We start from the raw sequence: 20,269 nt of genomic DNA, 5'->3' as shown, positions 1-20,269 counted from the left end.
GGGAGTGACGGGGCGGGGGGGGGGGAACCCCCGCGGGCGTCATGGGGGTCGTGGGGGGACCCCGGGGGGGTCATGGGGGGTCAGGATGCTTGGGGGGCATGGGGGGTCACGGGGGGTCGTGGGGGGACCCCGGGGGTCATGGGGGGTCAGGATGCTTGGGGGGGCATGGGGGGTCACGGGGGGTCGTGGGGGGACCCCGGGGGGGTCATGGGGGGGTCAGGATGCTTGGGGGGCATGGGGGGGCATGGGGGGTCATGGGGGGTCGTGGGGGGACACCGGGGGGGTCATTGGGGGGGTCAGGACTCCTGGGGGGGTCATGGGGGTCGGGGGGACCCCCGGGGGGGGTCATTGGGGGGTCAGGACTCCTGGGGGGTCATGGGGGTCGGGGGGACCCCCGGGGGGGTCACGATGCCTGGGTCCCCCCGAGGAGGTCACGGGGGTCCGGGGGGACCCCAGGGGGTGCCGGTGGGGGGGGGGGGGGCCAGGACGCCTGGGTCCCGTCCCCCCCCCGGCCCCCCCCCGTCCCGCGGTGGCCCCGGGGGGCCGGGGGTGCCAGCCACGCCGCCAGGCGGGCCGCGATGCGCTGCGGGCACAGGGGGGTGAGCAGGGCCGGCCCCCCCGTGTCACCCCCCGCCACCCCCCGCCACCCCCCACTCACCCGGCGGGCGGCCCGCAGCGGCGGGGGGTCCCCGGGGCGCGGGGGGGCCATGTCGGCGCAGTGGGAGGCCCCCGGGATCAGCACCCCCGAACGGCCGCCCCCCGCGCTCAGCACGTGCCAGGGGTCCAGCGCGCCTGCGGGCACCGCGTCACCCCCAAATGTGTCACCCTGCCCGTGTCACCCCCACCGCCTCACCCCCACCGCGGTGTCACCCTGCCTGTGTCACCCCCACCGCCTCACCCCCACCGTGGTCTCACCCTGCCTGTGTCACCCCCACCGTGCCACCCCCAAATGTGTCACCCTGCCTGTGTCACCCCCACCGTGCCACCCCCAAATGTGTCACCCTGCCTGTGTCACCCCCCCCGCCTCACCCCCACCACGCTGGCACCCCCCCTGTGTCACCCCCACCGCCACACCCACACCGCGGTGTCACCCTGCCTGTGTCACCCCCACCGTGCCACCCCCAAATGTGTCACCCTGCCTGTGTCACCCCCACCGCCTCACCCCCACCGCGGTGTCACCCTGCCTGTGTCACCCCCACCGCCTCACCCCCACCGCGGTGTCACCCTGCCTGTGTCACCCCCACCGTGCCACCCCCAAATGTGTCACCCTGCCTGTGTCACCCCCACCGCCTCACCCCCACCGCGGTGTCACCCTGCCTGTGTCACCCCCACCGCCTCACCCCCACCGCGGTCTCACCCTGCCTGTGTCACCCCCACCGTGCCACCCCCAAATGTGTCACCCTGCCTGTGTCACCCCCACCGCCTCACCCCCACCGTGGTGTCACCCTGCCTGTGTCACCCCCACCGCCTCACCCCCACCGCGGTGTCACCCTGCCTGTGTCACCCCCACCGCGTCACCCCCAAATGTGCCACCCTGCCCGTGCCCCCCCCACCCCCTCACCCCCACCGCGGTGTCACCCTGCCTGTGTCACCCCCACCGTGCCACCCCCAAATGTGTCACCCTGCCTGTGTCACCCCCACCGCCTCACCCCCACCGTGGTGTCACCCTGCCTGTGTCACCCCCACCGCCTCACCCCCACCGCGGTGTCACCCTGCCTGTGTCACCCCCACCGCGTCACCCCCAAATGTGTCACCCTGCCCGTGTCACCCCCACCGCCTCACCCCCACCGTGGTCTCACCCTGCCTGTGTCACCCCCACCGTGCCACCCCCAAATGTGTCACCCTGCCTGTGTCACCCCCACCGCCTCACCCCCACCACGGTGTCACCCTGCCTGTGTCACCCCCACCGCCTCACCCCCACCGCGGTGTCACCCTGCCTGTGTCACCCCCACCGCGTCACCCCCAAATGTGTCACCCTGCCTGTCACCCCCACCGCGTCACCCCCAAACGTGTCACCCTGCACCGCATCGCCCTGCACCAAGTCACTCCGCATCGTGTCACCCTGCGCGTGTCACCCTGTGCCGTGCTGTGCCATGCTGCACCGCGCTGCGCTACGCCGTGCTGCGCCGTGCTGCACCGTGCTGCACCATGCAATGCCGCGGTGCCCTGTGCCGAGCCGTGCTGCACCATGCAATGCTGCGGTGCCCCATGCCGAGCCGTGCCGCACCGTGCTGCACCATGCAATGCCGCGGTGCCCCACATTGTGCCGAGCCATGCCATACCGCACCGTGCTGCACCATGCAATGCCGCAGTGCCCCGTGCTGAGCCATGCCATACTGCACTGTGCTGCACCATGCAATGCCGCGGTGCCCCGTGCTGAGCCGTGCTGCACCATGCAATGCCGCAGTGCCCTGCGCCATGCCGAGCCATGCCATACCACACCATGCTGCACCATGCAATGCCACAGTGCCCTGTGCCGAGCTGTGCCGCACCGTGCTGCACCATGCAATGCCGCGGTGCCCCGTGCCGAGCCGTGCTGCACCATGCAATGCTGCGGTGCCCCATGCCGAGCCGTGCTGCACCGTGCTGCACCATGCAATGCCGCGGTGCCCCGCGCCGTGCCGAGCCGTGCCGAGCCGTGCCGTACCATTGACGAAGAGGACGCGGCGGGTGCTGGGGTGCGCGGCCCCGTAGAAGGCGTTGGTGAAGGCGATGGCGGCCCGGACACGTGCCGGGGCGATGCCGAAGACGTCGGCGCAGAGGCCGAGCTGCGCCCGCAGCGTCTGGAAGCGGGAGAAGGGGCAGGCGGCGTCCCGGCAGCTGGGGTCTGCGGACGGGGGGGCACGGCTGATGCCCCCCACCCTGACCCCCACCCCGACCCCCACCCCGACCCCCGCCCTCCCCGGCGCTCACAGAAGCCGAACTCGGTGCAGGTCTGGAAGAGCCAGAGCCGGCGGCTGCCCCCGGCCGCGGGGCGACGCAGCTCCTGCACGGCCGCGCGCCGCGAGCTGGGGGTGCAGGGCAGCCCCCCGCGCCGCAGGAAGGCCTGGGGGGGCCGCGCTCAGGGCTCCCCCCGGCCCCGGGCAGCGGGGTGCGAGGGGTGCAGGGGGTGCAATGGGGTGCAATGGGGTGCAATGGGGTGCAAGGGGGTGCAAGGGGGTATGAGGGGGTGCAATGGGGTGTAAGGGGGTGCAGGGGGTGCAATGGGGCATGAGGGGTTGCAATGGGGTGCAGGGGGTGCAAGGGGGTGCAGTGGGGTGTAAGGGGGTGCAGGAGGGTGCAATGGGGTGCAGGGGGTGCAAGGGGGTATGAGGGGGTGCAGTGGGGTGTAAGGGGGTGCAATGGAGTGGAAGGGGGTGCAGAAGGGTGCAAGGGGGTGCAGGGGGTGCAAGGGGGTGCAAGGGGGTATGAGGGGGTGCAGTGGGGTGTAAGGGGGTGCAATGGGGTGTAAGGGGGTGCAGGAGGGTGCAAGGGGGTGTAAAGGGTGCAATGGGGTACGGGAGGGTGCATTGGGGTGCAAAGGGGGGTGTGAGGGGTCAGAAGGGGGTGCAACAGCGTACAGGAGGGTACATTGGGGTGCAGTGGGGTACAAGGGGGTGCAAGGGGTTAAAAGGGGGGTGCAGTGGGGTGCGGGGGGGTGCAGTGGGGTACAAGGACCCCCCCGCACCCCTCCCAACCTTGTTGACAGCCGCGAGCCGGCGGTACGGGGAGCCGCGGCGGCCGTCGGTCATGGCGCGGCAAAGCGCGGCCACCGAGTTGCGGGGCCGGTGGCCGTTGTACTGCACCGCCCCGGCGAAGATGTCGGCCACGTTCTCCGCCAGCAGCTCCCGGTCCCCCGGCTCCCGGGGGGGCCGGCAACAGGAGAAATCCCGAGCCACCCCCGCCAACCGCCGGCCGCGCAACCGCTCGTCCAGCGCCGCGAAGGCCGCCGCCACCGCCCTCAGGCACTGCCGGCACGGGTCGGGGGGTCCCACCGTGCACCCCCAAATCGCGGGGTCCCCCTCAACACCCACCCCGCCCCCCCCGGCACCCACCTCTGGGGACCCCCCCGCCGCGGGGCTGGAGAGGGCGGCCGAGACGACCTGCGGGGAGAGGGGAGCCGGGGGGTCACCGCCGGCCCGGCCGGGGGCGCGGGGGGCTCGGGGGTGCGGGGGGCTCACGCGGTTGTATCCAGCGAAGTCAACCTGAGCCCGGATGGGAGCGGACGAGGCGACGGCGGCCGACACCAGGTGGGGAAACTGAGGCACGGGGTCACCCCCTCGGCGGGGTCACCGCCCCGACCCCCCCGGGCTGGGGGGGACACCCAGGGGCCCGGCCCACCTTGAGGCGCGCCCAGGCGGCCAGGGCGCCGGCGTAGGACCCCCCGAAGCAGACCCAGGTGTGGTTGGGGCTGAGGCCCCACGCGGTCGTGACGTGGAGCCGGAAGGCGGCCAGGTCAGCCAGGCTGCGGGGTGGGGGGCGGTGAGGGGACCCGGGGCCCGGTGGCCGCCCCGGTGGCCGCCCCGGTGGCCCCCGGCCCCCCGCTCACGCCTGCTGGCTGGAGAGGAAGCGGAGGTCGGGGTCCCCCCCCGGCCCCCGGCTGCCCCCGTAGAAGCGATGCTCCAGCGCCGCCAGCAGCGCCCCGTGCGCCCGCGCCAGCTCCACCACGTGGCCTGGACACGGACACGGACACGTCCCCATCCCCATCCCATCCCAATTCCATCCCATCCCATCCCCGTCACATCCCCATTCCGTTCTCATCCCCATCCCATCCCCATCTCCATCTATCTCCATCCCAATCCCATCCCATCCCCATCCCCTCCCAATCCCATCTCCATCCCATCCCAATCCTTTTCCCGTTCCCATTCCCCTTCCCATCCCATTCCCATTCCTATTTCCATCCCCAGCCCCATCCCTATCTCGTCCCAATCCCCATCCCAATCCCATCCCCATCCCAATCCCCAATCCCATTCCCAATCCCATCCTATTCCCATTCCCAATCCCGATCCCAATCCCCAGCCCCATCCCCATTCCCATCCCATCCCAGTCCCATCCCCATTCCCGTCCCATCCCAATCCCATCCCCATCCCCATCCCATTCCCATTCCCAATCCGATTGCCAGTCCCCATCCTATTCCCATTCCCATTCCCATTCCCAATCCCATCCCCACCCCATTCCCATCCCCATCCCATCCCATCCCATCCCATCCCATCCCAATCCCATTCCCATTCCCATCCCCATCCCCATCCCAATCCCAATCCCATTCCCAATCCAATTCCCAGTCCCCACCCCATTCCCATCCCATTCCCCTTCCCATTCCCCTTCCCATCCCCATCCCATTCCCATTCCCATTCCCATTCCCATTCCCATTCCCATCCCATTCCCATTCCCATTCCCATCCCATTCTCAATCCATCCCCGTCCCCGTCCCCCGTACCCCTGCTCAGGACCCCCGGGGCCATCCTGCTCTCCCCCCCGAGCAGCAGGAAGACGGGGCCGGCCGGCCGCTGCCAGAATTCCCAGTTGATCCAGTACCGCTGCGGGAAAGGGGGGGGCAGGAGGGGTGCGGGGGGGCACACGCCTGCGCCCACGTGCCAAGCGTGTGCCAAGCGTGTGCCAGGCGTGCGCCAGGCGTGCGCCAGGCGTGTGCCAGGCGTGTGCCGCCCCCTCCCTACCTGGGCGAGGCTGCGTCCCTCCAGGCGGTCGAAGTGGTCGAGGGGCTGGAGCAGGGCCCCCTCCAGGGGGGGCCCCCCGCCGCCCCCCGGCCCCCCCCGGCTGGGGCCTGGGGACACGCGTGCCACGAGCTCGTCAGGGCTCAGCCCGGCCCTCACCGGGGCCCAGCGCCCGCCTGGGGGTCCCGGGGTGCCAACTGGGGTCCCGTGGCCTTAACTGGGGTCCCGGGGTGCCAACTGGGGTCCCAGCGCCCGCCTGGGGGTCCTGGGGTGCTAACTGGGGTCCCGTGGCCTTAACTGGGGTCCCGGGATGCAAACTGGGGTCCCAGTGCCCTCGTGGGGGTCCTGGGGTGCTAACTGGGGTCCCGTGGCCTTAACTGGGGTCCCGGGGTGCCAACTGGGGTCCCAGCGCCCGCCTGGGGGTCCTGGGGTGCTAACTGGGGTCCCGTGGCCTTAACTGGGGTCCCGGGATGCAAACTGGGGTCCCAGTGCCCTCGTGGGGGTCCTGGGGTGCTAACTGGGGTCCCGTGGCCTTAACTGGGGTCCCGGGGTGCCAACTGGGGTCCCAGCGCCCGCCTGGGGGTCCCAGGGTGCTAACTGGGGTCCCATGGCCTTAACTGGGGTCCCGGGGTGCCAACTGGGGTCCCATGGTGCTAATTGGTGTCCCGGGGTGCTAATTGGGGTCCTAGCACCCTAATTGGGGTCCCAGCACCCTAATTGGGGTCCTGGGGTGCCAACTGGGGTCCCGTGGCCTTAACTGGGGTCCCGGGGTGCCAACTGGGGTCCCAGCGCCCTAACTGGGGTCCCAGCACCCTCATGGGGGTCCTGGGGTGCTAACTGGGGTCCCGTGGCCTTAACTGGGGTCCCAGGGTGCTAACTGGGATCCCAGCACCCTAATTGGGGTCCCATGGCCTTAACTGGTGTCCCGGGGTGCTAACTGGGGTCCCATCACCCTAATTGGTGTCCCAGCACCCTCGTGGGTGTCCTGGGGTGCTAACTGGGGTCCCGTGGCCTTAACTGGGGTCCCGGGGTGCTAACTGGGGTCCCAGCACCCTCACTGGCATCCCAGTGCCCTCAACGGGGTTCCATTGCCCTAACTGGGGTCCCATTGCCCTAATTGGGGTCCCAGCACCCTCATGGGGGTCCTGGGGTGCCATTTGGGGTCCCATGGCCTTAACTGGGGTCCCGGGGTGCTAAATGGGGTCTCAGCACCCTATTCGGGGTCCCAGCACCCTCATGGGGGTCCTGGGGTGCTAACTGGCATCCTGGGGTGCTAACTGGGTTCCCAGCACCCTCATTGGGGTCCCAGCACCCTCACTGGGGTCCTGGGGTGATAATTGGGGTCCTGTGGTGCTAACTGGGGTCCCGTCGCCCTAACTGGGGTCCCAGCACCCTCGTGGGGGTCCTGGGGTGCTAATCGGGGTCCTGTCACCCTAATCAGGGTCCCCAAGGCTCCAGCTGGGGTCCCACAGCCCTGCTGGGTCCCGTGTTGGGACCCCCGGCCCCCCAGGACCCCCCACTCACCCGCCTCCGTCTGCAGCAGGAGCAGCAGCAGCAGCAGCCGCTGGGACATGGCACCGGGACAGGCACCGGGATGCACCCGGAGCAGCACTGGGATGTACCGGGAGCAGCACTGGGATGCACTGGGAGCAGCGCTGGGACACACCGAGCTCTGCTCGCTGCTTTTATGGGTTCCATGGGCCCGTCCCGGGGGGGAAGTTTCGGTTTCCCTTGTGCCGGGAGGGGTGGCTGGGGGTGCGGGGGGGCCACGCACCCCTGCACGCGTGTGCAACGGGCCACGCACCCCTACACACGTGTGCAATGGGCTGTGCACCCCTACACGCGTGTGCAATGGGCCGTGCACCCCTGCATGTGTGTGCAATGGGCCCTGCACCCCTACATGCGTGTACAATGGGCCCTGCACCCCTACACGCGTGTGCAACGGGCCACGCACCCCTACATGCGTGTGCAATGGGCCCTGCACCCCTACGTGTGTGTGCAATGGGCTGTGCACCCCTACGTGCGTGTGCAATGGGCCCTGCACCCCTACATGTGTGTACAATGGGCCCTGCACCCCTACACGCGTGTGCAACGGGCCACGCACCCCTACATGCATGTGCAATGGGCCGTGAACTCCTGCATGCGTGTGCAAGGGCCCACGCGGGCCAGCGCGTCCCCACGCCGCGTGGCGTCGGTGCTGGCCGGGACATGTCCCCGTCCCCGTCCCCGTCCCGGGGGGGCGCGGGCAGCCCCCGCCCTGGCACCGCCGCCCTCCTTATCCCTTCCTTAGGGCCCTTAAACCGGGCTTAACCCTCTTCCCGGCCCCGGCCCCCCCGGCCCGGCTCAGCCCGGATTAGGCTCCATCTGCCCGGCCGGCGCCCGCAGAGCGGCTGGCAGGGCCTGGGTTAACCCGGGGGGGTGGGAGCCCACCTGCAGGGACCCCCCCCCATCTGCAGGGACCCCCCCAGGGCACCGCCAGGGACCCCCACCTGCAGGGACCCCCATCTGCAGGGACCCCCCCCCGGGTACCCCCAGGGGCTCCCCCCATGTGCAGGGACCCCCCAGCCAAGCTCAAAGCACCCCCAGGGCCCCCCCCCCATGTGCAGGGACCCCCCAGCCAAGCCCAAAGCACCCCCAGGGACCCCCCCATCTGCAGGGACCCCCCCCGGGTACCCCCAGGGGCTCCCCCCATGTGCAGGGACCCCCAGCCAAGCTCAAAGCACCCCCAGGGCCCCCCCCCCCATGTGCAGGGACCCCCAGCCAAGCCCAAAGCACCCCCAGGGACCCCCCCCCATGTGCAGGGACCCCCCAGCCAAGCCCAAAACCCCCCCAGGGACCCCCCCCCATATGCAGGGACCCCTCCAGCCGCCCCCAGGGACCCCCATGTGCAGGGGCACCCCTATGTGCAAGGGCCCCCCATGTGCAGGGACCCCCCCAGGGACACCCCCCATGTGCAGGGACCCCCCCAGTCAAGCCCAGGGCACCCCCAGGGCCCCCCATGTGCAGGGACCCCCATGTGCAGGGACCCCCCCCATGTGCAGGACCCCCCCGCCCTCACGCACGGCCCCCCCATGCAGCCCCCCGAGTGCACCCCCCCCCAGCAAAGCGGGGTCCCCCGTGGGTGCAGCCCCCTGCCCGGCAGCCCCCGTGCCCCCCTCGGCCCCGCTTGCATCACCGGATTAGCGCCGGAGGGATTTGCGGCGGCATTTCGGGGCGGATTTAGGGGTTAAAGGGAAATGGGGGGGGGGTCCCTCCTTTTTCCAAGGCCTGGGTGTCCCCTGCGGCCAGGACCCTCGTGCGAAGGGGACACACGGGGGTGCAGGGGTCTCTGGGGGTGCAGGGGGGTCTATAGGGGTGTAGGAGGGCTGTATGGGACTGCAGAGGGGTGCAGGGGGGTCTCTGGGGGTGCACAGGGGTGCAGGGGGGTCTATAGGGGTGCATGGGGGCTGTATGGGGGTGCAGAGGGGTGCAGGGGGGTCTCTGGGGGTGCAGAGGGGTGCAGGGGGGTCTCCAGCAGTGCAGAGGGGTGCAGGGGGGTCTATAGGGGTGCACGGGGGCTGTATGGGGCTGCAGAGGGGTGCGGGGGGTCTCTGGGGGTGCACGGGGGTCTCTGGGGCTGCAGAGGGGTGCAGGGGATCTATAGGGGTGCATGGGGGCTGTATGGGGGTGCAGAGGGGTGCAGCGGGGTCTATAGGGTGCATGAGGGCTGTATGGGGGTGCAGAGGGGTGCAGGGGGGTCTATAGGGGTGCAGGGGGGTCTCTGGGGGTGCAGAGGGGTGCAGGGGGTCTCCAGCAGTGCAGAGGGGTGCAGGGGGGTCTATAGGGGTGCAGAGGGGTGCAGGGGGGTCTCTGGGGGTGCAGAGGGGTGCAGGGGGGTCTCCAGCAGTGCAGAGGGGTGCAGGGGGGTCTATAGGGGTGCATGGGAGCTGTATGGGGGTGCAGAGGGGTGCAGGGGGGTCTCTAGGGGTGCAGAGGGGTGCAGGGACCCCCGCGGCGGGCAGCGGCCACCCCGCGGGCAGCTGTCACCCAGCCCCCAATCCCTCGGATTCGCCCCCAGCCGCAGCCGCCCCGTTTGCTCAATTAGAGCAGCACCAATCACCCGGGGGGGGCAGAACGGGGGCCGGGGCCCCGCAGGGCCGGACACCGGGACCCCGCCAGCAGGGCCGGGCAGGGTCCGGACCCCCGGGTCCCTTCTCGGGTCTCGGCCCAGGACGGGGTGACAGCGGGGTCCCCCCCGGCCCAGCCCCTCCTCAGCCGCTGCCGCTAATGAGGGAGGCAGAGGGCGCGCCCCCTCCTTCTTTCCCACTTCTTGTTTTATTATTATTTCATCTCTTAAAGCCTTTTCCTTCCTCCGTGCGCTCGCCAGCCCCGCACCGAGCCGCACGGGGCGGGGAGGGGGGCAACGACGCAGCTACGGGGGGGCCGGGGGGTCGCCGGGGGCTGGGGGAGGAGGTCGGGGTGCAGCGGGGGACGGGGACGCTCCCAACGCCGGCTGGAAGGCGGCTGCGTGTCCCACCGGGATGCTCCGGGGCGTGGGGATGCTCCGTGCCACGGAGCTGCATCGCCTTGCAAGGCCGCACCGTGCCACGGGGATGCTCCGTGCCACGGGGATGCTCCGTGCCGTGAGGATGCTCCGTGCCACGGGGATGCTCCGTGCCACGGGGATGCTCCATGCCGTGAGGATGCTCCATGCCGTGAGGATGCTCCGTGCCGTGAGGATGCTCCGTGCCATGGGAATAGTCCGTGATGCAGGGATCCTCCGTGCCACGGGGATGCTCCGTGCCGTGGGGATGCACCGGGCTGCCGGGAGAGTCTGTGCCACGGGGATGCTCCGTGCCGTAGGAATAGTCCGTGATACAGGGATCCTCATGCTGCAGGGATGCTCCGTGCCACGGGGATGTTCCGTGCCAGGATTTTCCATGCCATGCAGATGCTCCGTGCCATGGGGATCCTCCGTGCCGCAGGGACAGTCTGTGGTGCAGGGATGCTCCCTGCCAGAATGCTCCGTGCCGCGGGGATGCTCCGTGCCGTGGGGATGCTTCATGCCATGAGGATGCTCCGTGCCGTAGGGATGCTCCGTGCTATGCAGACGCCCCGCGGCACAGGGATGCTCCGTGCCGTAGGGATGCTCCGTGCTATGCAGACGCCCCGCGGCACAGGGATGCTCCGTGCCGTAGGGATGCTCCGTGCCACGCAGACGCCCCGTGGCGCAGGGATGCTCCGTGCCGTAGGGATGCTCCGTGCTATGCAGACGCCCCGCGGCGCAGGGATGCTCCGTGCCGTAGGGATGCTCCGTGCCACGCAGACGCCCCACGGCGCAGGGGTGCGCGGCGCGGGCCACCGCCGAGCCCGCACCGGCCGGGGGGTTGTCGGGGGCCGTCGGCGGGGGCCGGGGCCGGTCCCCCCTCACAAGACCTGGAACTTCCAGGAGCTCTGGTCCTTGTAGTCCAGGCAGTCGGCGGCGTTGAAGTTGAGCTTCCAGGAGGTGGCCTGGTCCTTGTAGTCCAGGCAGTCGACGGGGCCGAAGCCCAGCCCGGCGGTGCCGTAGCCCTGCCCCGCCAAGCCGGCGGGCGAGGGGGCCAGGTGGGCACCCATGGCGGGGGCGGCCAGGGGGCTCAGCGCCGCCCCGGGGGCCCCCAGCTGCGGGTGCATGGGCGAGAGGTAGGAGCTGCAGTCCAGGCCCCCGAAATAGGCGGCCGAGCCGGCGTAGCCTTGACCGTAGCCGGCGGCTTGGCTGTAGGTGCCGGGGAAAGGCGCCGAGCGCGGCAACCCCGGGGCGGCCGAGGAAGCCAAGGGGTCGGGGACGGGCGAGATGGAAGCCGGGCTCCAGATGGAGACGGTGGCGCCGGCGGCGGAGCTGGGGGTGCCGGCGGGAGCGGTGGCGGGGGGGCTGTAGGGCCCGGCCGCCCCCGCCTCGGCGCCCGCCTCGCGGGCCGGGGAGCTCTTCTTCTTGGCGGGGCGAGCCTTGGCCTGGCCGCTGCTCTGCTGCTGCTGCTGCCGGCACTTGGCCCGGCGGTTCTTGAACCAGACCTGCGGGAGCGGGCGCTGAGCGGGGAAACCGAGGCACGCGCCGTGCACGGGTGGGTGCGTGCAAGGAGCTGCCTCCCTGGGCGTGCATGGGCGTGTGCGTGCAAGGAGCTGCCTCCCCTGAGCATCCACATGTGTGTGCATGCAATGTGCTGCCTCCCTGGGCGTGCATGGGCGTGTGCGTGCAATGCTCTGTGTTCCCTGGGCGTGCACGGGTGTGTGTGTGTGCAAGGAGCTGCCTCCCCTGGGCTTGCACAGGTGTGTGTGCAACGAGCTGCGTCCCCTGGGCGTGCACACGCACGTGTGCATCAGATCACGTCCCTCTGCATGCACACGCGCGTCTGCGCCAAGCTGCGTCCCCTTGACGTGCACGCGCGCGTGCGTGCGTTGAATCACGCCCTTGTGCCTGCACACACGCGTGTGAGCACGGAGCTGCGTGCCCTGGACGTGCAGGCGTGTGCGAGGCGCCTTGCACGCTCCCGAGTGCCCGTACCCACGTGCGCGCCCTCCCACGCAGCCCTGCCGTGCCCTCCCCGTGCACGTGGGGCCGTGCACGACCCTTCCCATGCACGTGGGGCCGTGCACGAGCATCCCTGTGCACGTGGGGCTGTGCACGTCCCCTTCTCATGCACGTGGGGCCGTGCACGACCCTCCCCGTGCACGTGGGGCCGTGCACGACCCTTCCCATGCACGTGGGGCCGTGCACGAGCATCCCTGTGCACGTGGGGCTGTGCACGTCCCCTTCTCATGCACGTGGGGCCGTGCACGACCCTCCCCGTGCACGTGGGGCCGTGCACGACCCTTCCCATGCACGTGGGGCCGTGCACGAGCATCCCTGTGCACGTGGGGCTGTGCACAACCCTCCCTGTGCACGTGGGGCCGTGCACCTCCCCTGCTCACGCACATGGGGCCGTGCACGAGCATCTCCGTGCACGTGGGGCTGTGCACGACCCCTGCTCGTGCACACACGGGACCGCGCACGACCCTCCCCGTGCACGCAGGACCATGCACTTCCCCTCCCCGTGCACACGAGGCGCCTTGCACGCCCCTCCCCGTGCACAGGAGGCCGCGCGCGCCGCGGGGCTGACCTGGACGCGGGACTCGGGCAGGTTGATCTTCAGGGCCACCTCCTCGCGCATGAAGATGTCGGGGTAGCGCGTCTTGGCGAACAGAGCCTCCAGGATGTCCAGCTGCGCCCGCGTGAAGGTGGTGCGCTCCCGGCGCTGCTTCCGCGGCGTGGCTGCGGCGGGCGGGGGGTCAGGGTGGCCCCCTCGCCCCCCTGCTCCACGGGAGCCCCCCCCGGAGGAGGACGGGGCCGTGGGGCAGGGGGGAGGGGGGGATTGGGGGCGCGAGGGGGATCCTGCGCCGCGGGGGCCGGGGCGGGAGGGGAGCCTGCGCGAAACCCCGCGTGACATCCCCGTGCAAAAGGGGCCCCGGGCGAAAGTCACCCCCGTGCAACCCACCCGCGGGCAGAACCTCTGTGCGACCCGTGCAACCCCCCCCCCCCGTGCATCCCGTGCAACGCCCCCGTGCATCCCGCCCCCGTGCAAACCCCTCGTGCAAAACCTCCGTGCGATGCATGCAGCCCCCGTGCATCCCGCCCCCTACAAACCCCCCGTGCATCCCACCCCCGTGCAAACCCCTCGTGCAAAACCTCCATGCATCCCATGCAACGCCCCCGTGCATCCCGCCCCCTACAAACCCCCCGTGCATCCCGCCCCCGTGCAAACCCCTCGTGCAAAACCTCCATGCATCCCATGCAACGCCCCCGTGCGATGCATGCAACCCCCCCGCCCAACCCCCTGTGCAGCCCACCCCCGTGCAAACCCCCCGCGCAAAACCTCCGTGCGATGCATGCAGCCCCCCGTGCATCCCACCCCCGTGCCGGCGCGGTGCCGGCGCGGTGCCGGGGCTCACCAGGGTACCCCACGGCGGAGTGCAGCAGGTCCATGCCGGGCCCGGCCAGGCTCAGCCCGTTGACGGCGTAGTGGGGCTGCTTGATGTAGGACATCATGCTCCAGGCGGGAGCCTCCGCGCCAGGCCCCGGCGCTGCCGAGGTGGGCTGGGCGCCGGCTGCGAGGGGCACGCGGCTGTCACGCCCGGCACGGCGCAGCCTGGCACCGCGCCGCACCGCACGGTGCATGGCACAGCGCGGCACGCCATGACAGGGCACCGCGTGGCACCTCATGGCGCAGCATGGCTTGGCGCGGCACGCCATGACATGGCACCGCACGGCACGGCATGGCGCAGCGTAGCTTGGCGCGGCACGCCATGACAGGGCACCGCGTGGCACCTCATGGCGCAGCGTGGCTTGGCGCGGCACGGCACGCCGTGACAGGGCACCACACGGCACGGCATGGCGCAGCGTGGCTTGGCGCGGCACGGCACGCCGTGACAGGGCACCGCACGGCACGGCATGGCGCAGCGTGGCTTGGCGCAGCACGCCATGACAGGGCACCGCGTGGCACCTCATGGCGCAGCGTGGCTTGGCGCGGCACGGCACACCATGACAGGGCACCGCGTGGCACCTCATGGCGCAGCGTGGCTTGGCGCGGCACGCCGTGACAGGGCACCGCACAGCACGGCACGGCTCGGTGCGGCACGGCACACCGTCACATGGCACCGCATGGCACGGCTTGCTGTGGCACGGCACACCGTGACACAGCACCGCACAGCACCACATGGTGCAGCATGGCTCGGTGCGGCATGGCATGGCATGGCACGGCACAGCACCGCGCAGGATAGCATGGCACAGCGTGGGATGCCATGGTGGGGCCCGGTACGGCACAGCCTGGCGCGGCACGGCACACCGCGGCCCGGCACACCGCACCGCGGCCCGGCACAGCCCGGCCCCGACGCCCCGCTCCTACCTGTGCGCCCCGCGGTCCCCGGGCGGGCTGGCACGGGCTGCGCTGCGGGGACAGAGGGACGCGGCTGGCACCAGGGTGGCCCCGTCCCCACGCCAGGGGCGGCCACGCCGAAGCCGGCGGCCCTGTCCCCGAGGCGGTGGCTTGTCCCCAGGCCGGGGTGGCCACCCCAGGGCCGGTCGCTTCATCCCCCATCTGGGGACAGAGCCGGCGGCTTGTCCCCGAGCCAAGGAAGGTCACCCCGGCGCCAGATGCCACCTCCGAGGCAGGGGACAGAGCCAGCGGCTTGTCCCCGAGCCAGGGGATGCCACCCTGGGGCTGGGAGCCCTGTCCCCGAGCCACGGATGGAGCCAGCGGCCTGTCCTTGAGCCGGGGGAGGCCACCCCGACGCTGGCCGCTGTCCCCCAGCCAAGGGACAGAGCCGGCGCCTTGTCCCCAGGCCAGGGGACGTCTCCCTGGGGCTGGTGGCCACGTCCCCGAGCTGGGGACGGGGCTGGTGGCTTCTCCGCGTCCCCCTGGGGCTGGTGGCCGTGTCCCCCTGGGGCTGGTGGCCGTGTCCCCGAGATGGGGACGGAGCTGGTGGCTTCTCCATGCCCCCCCAGGGCTGGTGGCCATCTCCCTCAGCTGGGGACGGAGGCGGTGGCCCGTCCCCAAGCCAGGTGCCATCTCCCCAGGGTTGGCCACCTCGTCCCCACACCACGGGACAGAGCCGGTGGCTTGTCCCCAAGCCAGGGGACATCGCCCCGAGCTGGGGACGGAGCCGGTGGCTCGTCGCCCACCCCAAACGTCCCCGGTCCCGCTCGGGGACACCCCGAGACGTCCCCCAACCCCGCGGGCCGGCACCTACCTGCGGCGGTGACGGTGGCGGCGGGGAAGGCGTCCCCGCGGCGGGGGGAGATTTAAGTAGGGCCCGGCGTGATGTCACCCGCCACCGCGCTGCCGCTAATCCCCGGGGGGTGACATTGGCCCCGGCCGGGGCTAATCCACCGCTGCCGGCAATTAACGCTCATCCCCCACGACGGGGGGGGCCCGGGACCCCCGCCCCGTTAACGGGGGACAACGCCGCTCTTAATTAGCGCCCCGACGGGGAGGGGGACACCGGCCCCCCTAATTACGCCGCGAGCGAGGCCGGCTCGTTAGGGCGAACGAAGGCACCCACAGCCCGCGCTGGGGGTCGGGGTCTCTCTTGGGGGGGGGGCTGCGTGGGGCCCCGTGGCGGGGAGGGGGTCCTGGGTGCCGGGGTGCCTTGCGGGGGGCCCCTCCCAGGGTGGGGGGGACGACACAAAATGTCCCCCCCCCGCCCCCTCGGTGGGAGCTAATCCCGGGGACAGCTGCCATGTCTGAGCCCCGGGGCCGGGGAGACCCCCAACCGGGGCGCGGCGGTTCGGGGAGGGGGCCGCACCGGGCTGGGGGGCCGGCGACGACCCCCCCCGGGTTCAGCCCCGATCCCGGCATCGCCCCCCCAAAGCCTGCAGGGCCCCCCCCAGCCCGGCGGGCGGGCAGCGGGGAGGGGAGCGTGGAAATCGGGATGATTAGGTTGTTTTCCAGACGCGGGGATTTGGGGCTGATTAACCCTAATCCCCGCGCCGGCAAGGGGGGGGCTCGGGGGGGCGCCGGCGCAGATGCCGCCCCGGCCCCCCAAAACCACCCCACGGGGAGGGGGGCCCGGCGCTCTGCCCCGATCCGTACGATTTTAAGCCCGGGGCGAGGGCGAACCCCCAAATCCTTAATTAAAGGCTGACGGAGGGGGGGGGGGATGCGGCCCCAGGACGCCGCTGCTCGTTACCCTGAGGCGGTAAGTGGCGTTTTTGGGGTCCGGCGGCGCGGGACGGCGCGGGACGGGACGGCGCAGGACGGGACGGCGCGGGACGGGACGGCGCTCCGCTTTCCCTGTTTCGGGAGAAAAGTGCGAGGGGTGAAGGCGTTTGCGGGCTCCTCTCCGCGTCGGGAGCGCCGGGGCGCACGGACAGGACAGCCGTAGGCACGGCGCCGGCGCCTCCAGGCAGCGACTGCAGCTGCACCCGGACAGAAATCGTGGCCTGGGTTCAGAGAGATTTATGTGCCTGTTTATGAAATGGATGCACCTTGCAGCCCTCTATAAAAGCGCCCTATATTATAGATATTTATTTAATCTCTCAGCGCCCCGTTATATTAAAGCTATATTTATTTAATATCTATCTAAAAAAGCACCCTGTATTAGATTATAGATATTCAATATCTATCTATAAGCACCCTATATTAGATTATATATATTTAATATCTATCTATAAGCACCCTATATTAGATTATATATATTCAATATCTATCTATAAGCACCCTATATTAAATATATTTAATATCTATCTATAAGCACCCTGTATTAGATTATATATATTCAATATCTATCTATAAGCACCCTATATTAAATATATTTAATATCTATCTATAAGCACCCTGTATTAGATTATATATATTCAATATCTACCTGTAAGCACCCTATATTAGATTAAATATATTTAATATCTATCTATAAGCACCCTGTATTAGATTATATATATTTAATATCTATAAGCACCCTATATTAGATTAAGTATATGTTTAATATCTATCTACAAAAGCACCCTGTATTAGATTATATATATTTAATATCTATAAGCACCCTATATTAGATTAAGTATATGTTTAATATCTATCTACAAAAGCACCCTATATCAAATATATATATATTTATTTAATACCTATCCACAAAAGCACACTATACTATATTAAATACATATATTTAATATCTCTGTATAAAAGTACCCTATATTAGATCAAATACACATATATATTTAATATCTAGGTATAACAGCACCCTATATTATATTAAATAAATATTTAATATCTAGGTGTAACAGCACCCTATATGATATTAAGTATATATTTAGTATCTAGGTATAACAGCACCCTATACGATATTAAATATATATTTAATATCTAGGTGTAACAGCACCCTATATTAAGTATATATTTAATATCCAGCTATCAAAGCACCCTATACTAAACACATTTATCTAACACCTAGCTACAAAAGCACTCCCTACGCACACTAAAAGTACATGTAAAGACACTGTCGCCGCCTATTTCCTCCCTCTCTGCAAAAGCGCCCGTTTTGGAGGAGCGAGGCCCCCAAATCTCCGTTTTTTAAGGAGACCCCCCCCCCCCCCGCGCCCCGTCCTCGGGTGCCCGCCCCGCCCCGCGGCCCCCTAATCCCGCTTAGGGTGGCTCAGGGCGCGGGGGGGCCGCGGCCCCCGCTCTAAATTTAACGCCGGGGTGTCAGGAGCAATCACGTCAGCACCCCGGGGTAATCCGGCCCAGATAAGCGCCCCAAAAAGGGAAAGCGAGAGGGGGAAACCCCCCGCCGGACCCCAAATTAAGGCCCCCCCCTCCCCGAGCCACCCGCAAAGCGCAAGTTTTGGGACACGGGCGGGGGATTTATTTATAACAACGGAGAAGGCGGGGGTGGGCGGGGCCGGGATTAATTAGGAAGGAAACGAGGGAGGATACGGTCACCGCTGACGGGTTTTCTTTATTCCGTTGGGGTGGAGAAACGCGGACGGTACAAAGCTCGGACGCACCAAGGGGAAAACGAGGAGAGACCGCGGCCCCCCACCCCGGGGCGCGGGGGAGAGGAGCGGGCATCGCAGCCGTCCCCGCCCGGGGGCTTCGAGAAGCCGAAACCCCAAATCTCCTCTTTCCACGCCCAAAATTACACGAGGTTTGTGTAGAAAACCAGGGATTTCAAAAACTCTCCCCACCCCTCACGCACTTCTATATAGTTTTTTTTTTTGCAGCTCGGAGGAAAAAAAAGAAAAAAGAAAAGTGTACAAAAAGGGGGGGGGGGGAATCCAAAAAAGTCTCATAAACCCCTCGGAAGTCGTGTGTTGGTTTTGCCTGGCGAACAAAGTCAGCTCTCGCGACGTGTCCCAGCCGCTACGCTCGGGAGCAGGAGAAACCCCCCCCAAAAGCCGCTGCCCCCCCACCCCCCCCCACCCCACCCCTCCCCGAGTCTCTCCTACCGCCCGGCGCCGGCCGCCCTAAGCCCGCTCGCCGCGGATGCGACGGGCCAGCTGGATGTCCTTGGGCATGATGGTGACCCTCTTGGCGTGGATGGCGCAGAGGTTGGTGTCCTCGAAGAGGCCCACGAGGTACGCTTCGCTGGCTTCCTGCCGGGAGAGAGCCGAAGCCTCAACGTGGGGGGACTGACAGGGGGTTTAAGTCGGAGTGGGGGCACGTTTTGGGGAGACTCATGCGGCCCCGATATCCCCCCGGGGTCCTGCGGCGCTGCGCGGGCTGGGGTCTCACCTGCAGAGCCCCGATGGCAGCGCTCTGGAAGCGCAGGTCGGTCTTGAAGTCCTGCGCGATCTCCCTTACCAAGCGCTGGAAGGGCAGCTTGCGGATCAGCAGTTCCGTGGATTTCTGGTATCGCCGGATCTCCCGCAGGGCCACCGTGCCGGGCCTGCAAGGGATTTCAGCAGTTAACGCCATAAAACCGCTTTTGGGGGTAAAATGGCACGTCGAGTCACCCGGGCGGGGCCTGCGGCCGTGGCCAGGGGACCTGGAGCCCGGTGGTCCAGCGGCCACCGCTGCCCCTTGCCCGCCGGGGGTGACGCTGGCCCCAGTACCTGTAGCGATGGGGCTTCTTCACGCCCCCCGTGGACGGCGCGCTCTTCCTGGCGGCCTTGGTGGCCAGCTGCTTCCTCGGCGCCTTCCCGCCGGTGGATTTCCGAGCCGTCTGCTTGGTACGGGCCATACCGGACGGTCAGAGCCTGCCGAGGGGGGGGGAGAAGGCCGGGGTCGGGGAGCGAAGGGCGAGACCGGCCGTTAGCGGCCGAGGGGCGGGGAGGGGCCCCGGCCCGCTTCTGCGGGGGGCTGCTCCCCGCCACCCCCGGCCTCGGGGGAGGCACCGGGCTGAGGGGGAGCCGCCGGACCAGCGGATCCGACGCCGGGCCGGGCCCGGGCGAGCCCCCATGGCCTCACCGCGCCGCGCCGGGGGAGAAGCCCCCGCCGTCCCCTCAGCGCCCTCGGACTACAACTCCCAGAAGCCTCCGCGCCGCGTCACGTGCCGGCCCCGCACCACCCCTCTGATTGGCTGGCGCCGCTCAGCCAATGGGCTCGCACGCTACCGGCAGCGGGGAGGTGCCGCCGAGTCTCCCCCCGAGATTGACGCGACTCTCGGCCTATCCCTTCCCGGCTTCCCAGCCAATCAGCGCCGCCGCTCCCCGCAGCCAATCGGCGGCCGGCGGCAGACGGAAGGCGGGACTGGGGAGCAGCGTCTCCTCAGACGACCTCGGCGCCGGGCCGCCCTCCCCCGGGCCGCCGTTACCGGTTACCGGCCCCCGGCCCCGACCCCTCCGTTACCTTTGTGCCCGGCTGGCGGCGGCGCTGGAGCCGTTGGGGTTCCCGCGGTGATGCTGTCGCTGCTCTCCCTCCCTTCCCGCCTTTCCCGACAGAAAATGGCGGGCTCCCGGCGGAGGCTCTTTACCCGTCGTGCACCGCGGCGGGGGGGGGGGGCGGGAGAGGGAGGTCGGCTGAGGTGAGGCGGGCCGCCGCCATCTTGTGACCCGCCCGGTAACGGGTCGGGGCGGGCTCCGTGGCCCGGGAGCTGCCCGCTCCTCGGTTTCCACCTCGGTGCGAGCCTTGGGTTGAAGCCAAACCGATTTTCCGTACCCCACAACCCGCCCCTCGCCCCGCCTTGAGCGGCCTC

The 20,269-nt window shown here is 68.7% G+C and overlaps 3 protein-coding genes across 4 annotated transcripts; all 3 read right to left on the bottom strand.

The window, feature by feature from the left end:
- Positions 1-296: 296 nt before the first annotated feature.
- On the bottom strand, positions 297-7,223 carry PRSS16 (serine protease 16). Its single transcript, XM_087729645.1, has 12 exons — positions 7,175-7,223; positions 5,654-5,760; positions 5,416-5,515; positions 4,529-4,652; positions 4,321-4,444; positions 4,161-4,238; positions 4,035-4,082; positions 3,678-3,947; positions 2,914-3,046; positions 2,648-2,827; positions 659-792; positions 297-305 (listed from the first exon to the last, which is right to left on the bottom strand). Exons 1-12 carry the CDS (start codon positions 7,221-7,223, stop codon positions 297-299), a joined length of 1,356 nt encoding a protein of 451 aa, XP_087585771.1.
- A 2,618-nt stretch (positions 7,224-9,841) lies between these two features.
- On the bottom strand, positions 9,842-13,968 carry LOC148052582 (homeobox protein otx5-like). 2 transcript variants are annotated; one of them, XM_087729726.1, is made up of 3 exons: positions 13,595-13,968; positions 12,766-12,947; positions 9,842-11,680 (listed from the first exon to the last, which is right to left on the bottom strand). In XM_087729726.1, the coding sequence occupies exons 1-3, from the start codon at positions 13,893-13,895 to the stop codon at positions 11,057-11,059; spliced, it is 1,107 nt and encodes a 368-aa protein (XP_087585852.1). In that variant the 5' UTR covers positions 13,896-13,968; the 3' UTR covers positions 9,842-11,056. The 2 variants fall into 2 exon arrangements, with proteins under 2 accessions (XP_087585852.1, XP_087585851.1); XM_087729725.1 differs by having other exon boundaries at positions 12,766-12,917.
- Positions 13,969-18,066: 4,098 nt separating this feature from the next.
- Positions 18,067-20,063, bottom strand: LOC104008512 (histone H3.3A). Its single transcript, XM_087729672.1, has 4 exons — positions 19,924-20,063; positions 19,188-19,331; positions 18,868-19,021; positions 18,067-18,728 (listed from the first exon to the last, which is right to left on the bottom strand). The coding sequence occupies exons 2-4, from the start codon at positions 19,313-19,315 to the stop codon at positions 18,600-18,602; spliced, it is 411 nt and encodes a 136-aa protein (XP_087585798.1). The 5' UTR covers positions 19,316-19,331; positions 19,924-20,063; the 3' UTR covers positions 18,067-18,599.
- Between the last annotated feature and the right edge of the window lie 206 nt (positions 20,064-20,269).

This window comes from Nipponia nippon, unplaced genomic scaffold (assembly GCF_047370975.1).
Source record: "Nipponia nippon isolate SJK-2023a ecotype South Korea unplaced genomic scaffold, ASM4737097v1 scaffold_46, whole genome shotgun sequence".
Taxonomy (NCBI): domain Eukaryota; kingdom Metazoa; phylum Chordata; class Aves; order Pelecaniformes; family Threskiornithidae; genus Nipponia; species Nipponia nippon.
Note: the sequence above shows the minus strand (reverse complement) of the source record. Positions and strands in the feature narration are given on the sequence as shown.

Bases quoted from the DNA above. Each gene is read 5' to 3' on its own strand.
- PRSS16 (XM_087729645.1), bottom strand. From the start codon at position 7,223: ATGTCCCAGCGGCTGCTGCTGCTGCTGCTCCTGCTGCAGACGGAGGCG. The intron at 5,761-7,174 runs GTGAGTGGGGGG...GCGTGTCCCCAG, and splicing joins CCTGCTGCAGACGGAGGCGG to GCCCCAGCCGGGGGGGGCCG. The intron at 3,047-3,677 runs GTTGGGAGGGGT...CGGCCCCCCCAG, and splicing joins GGCTCGCGGCTGTCAACAAG to GCCTTCCTGCGGCGCGGGGG.
- LOC148052582 (XM_087729726.1), bottom strand. From the start codon at position 13,895: ATGGCGTGCCGCGCCAAGCCATGCTGCGCCATGAGGTGCCACGCGGTG. The intron at 12,948-13,594 runs GTGAGCCCCGGC...CAGGGGGGCGAG, and splicing joins CTCCGCCGTGGGGTACCCTG to GGGGCCACCCTGACCCCCCG. The intron at 11,681-12,765 runs GTCAGCCCCGCG...CCGCTCCCGCAG, and splicing joins TGCCCGAGTCCCGCGTCCAG to GTCTGGTTCAAGAACCGCCG.
- LOC104008512 (XM_087729672.1), bottom strand. From the start codon at position 19,315: ATGGCCCGTACCAAGCAGACGGCTCGGAAATCCACCGGCGGGAAGGCG. The intron at 19,022-19,187 runs GTACTGGGGCCA...AATCCCTTGCAG, and splicing joins AAGAAGCCCCATCGCTACAG to GCCCGGCACGGTGGCCCTGC. The intron at 18,729-18,867 runs GTGAGACCCCAG...CTCTCCCGGCAG, and splicing joins CTGCCATCGGGGCTCTGCAG to GAAGCCAGCGAAGCGTACCT.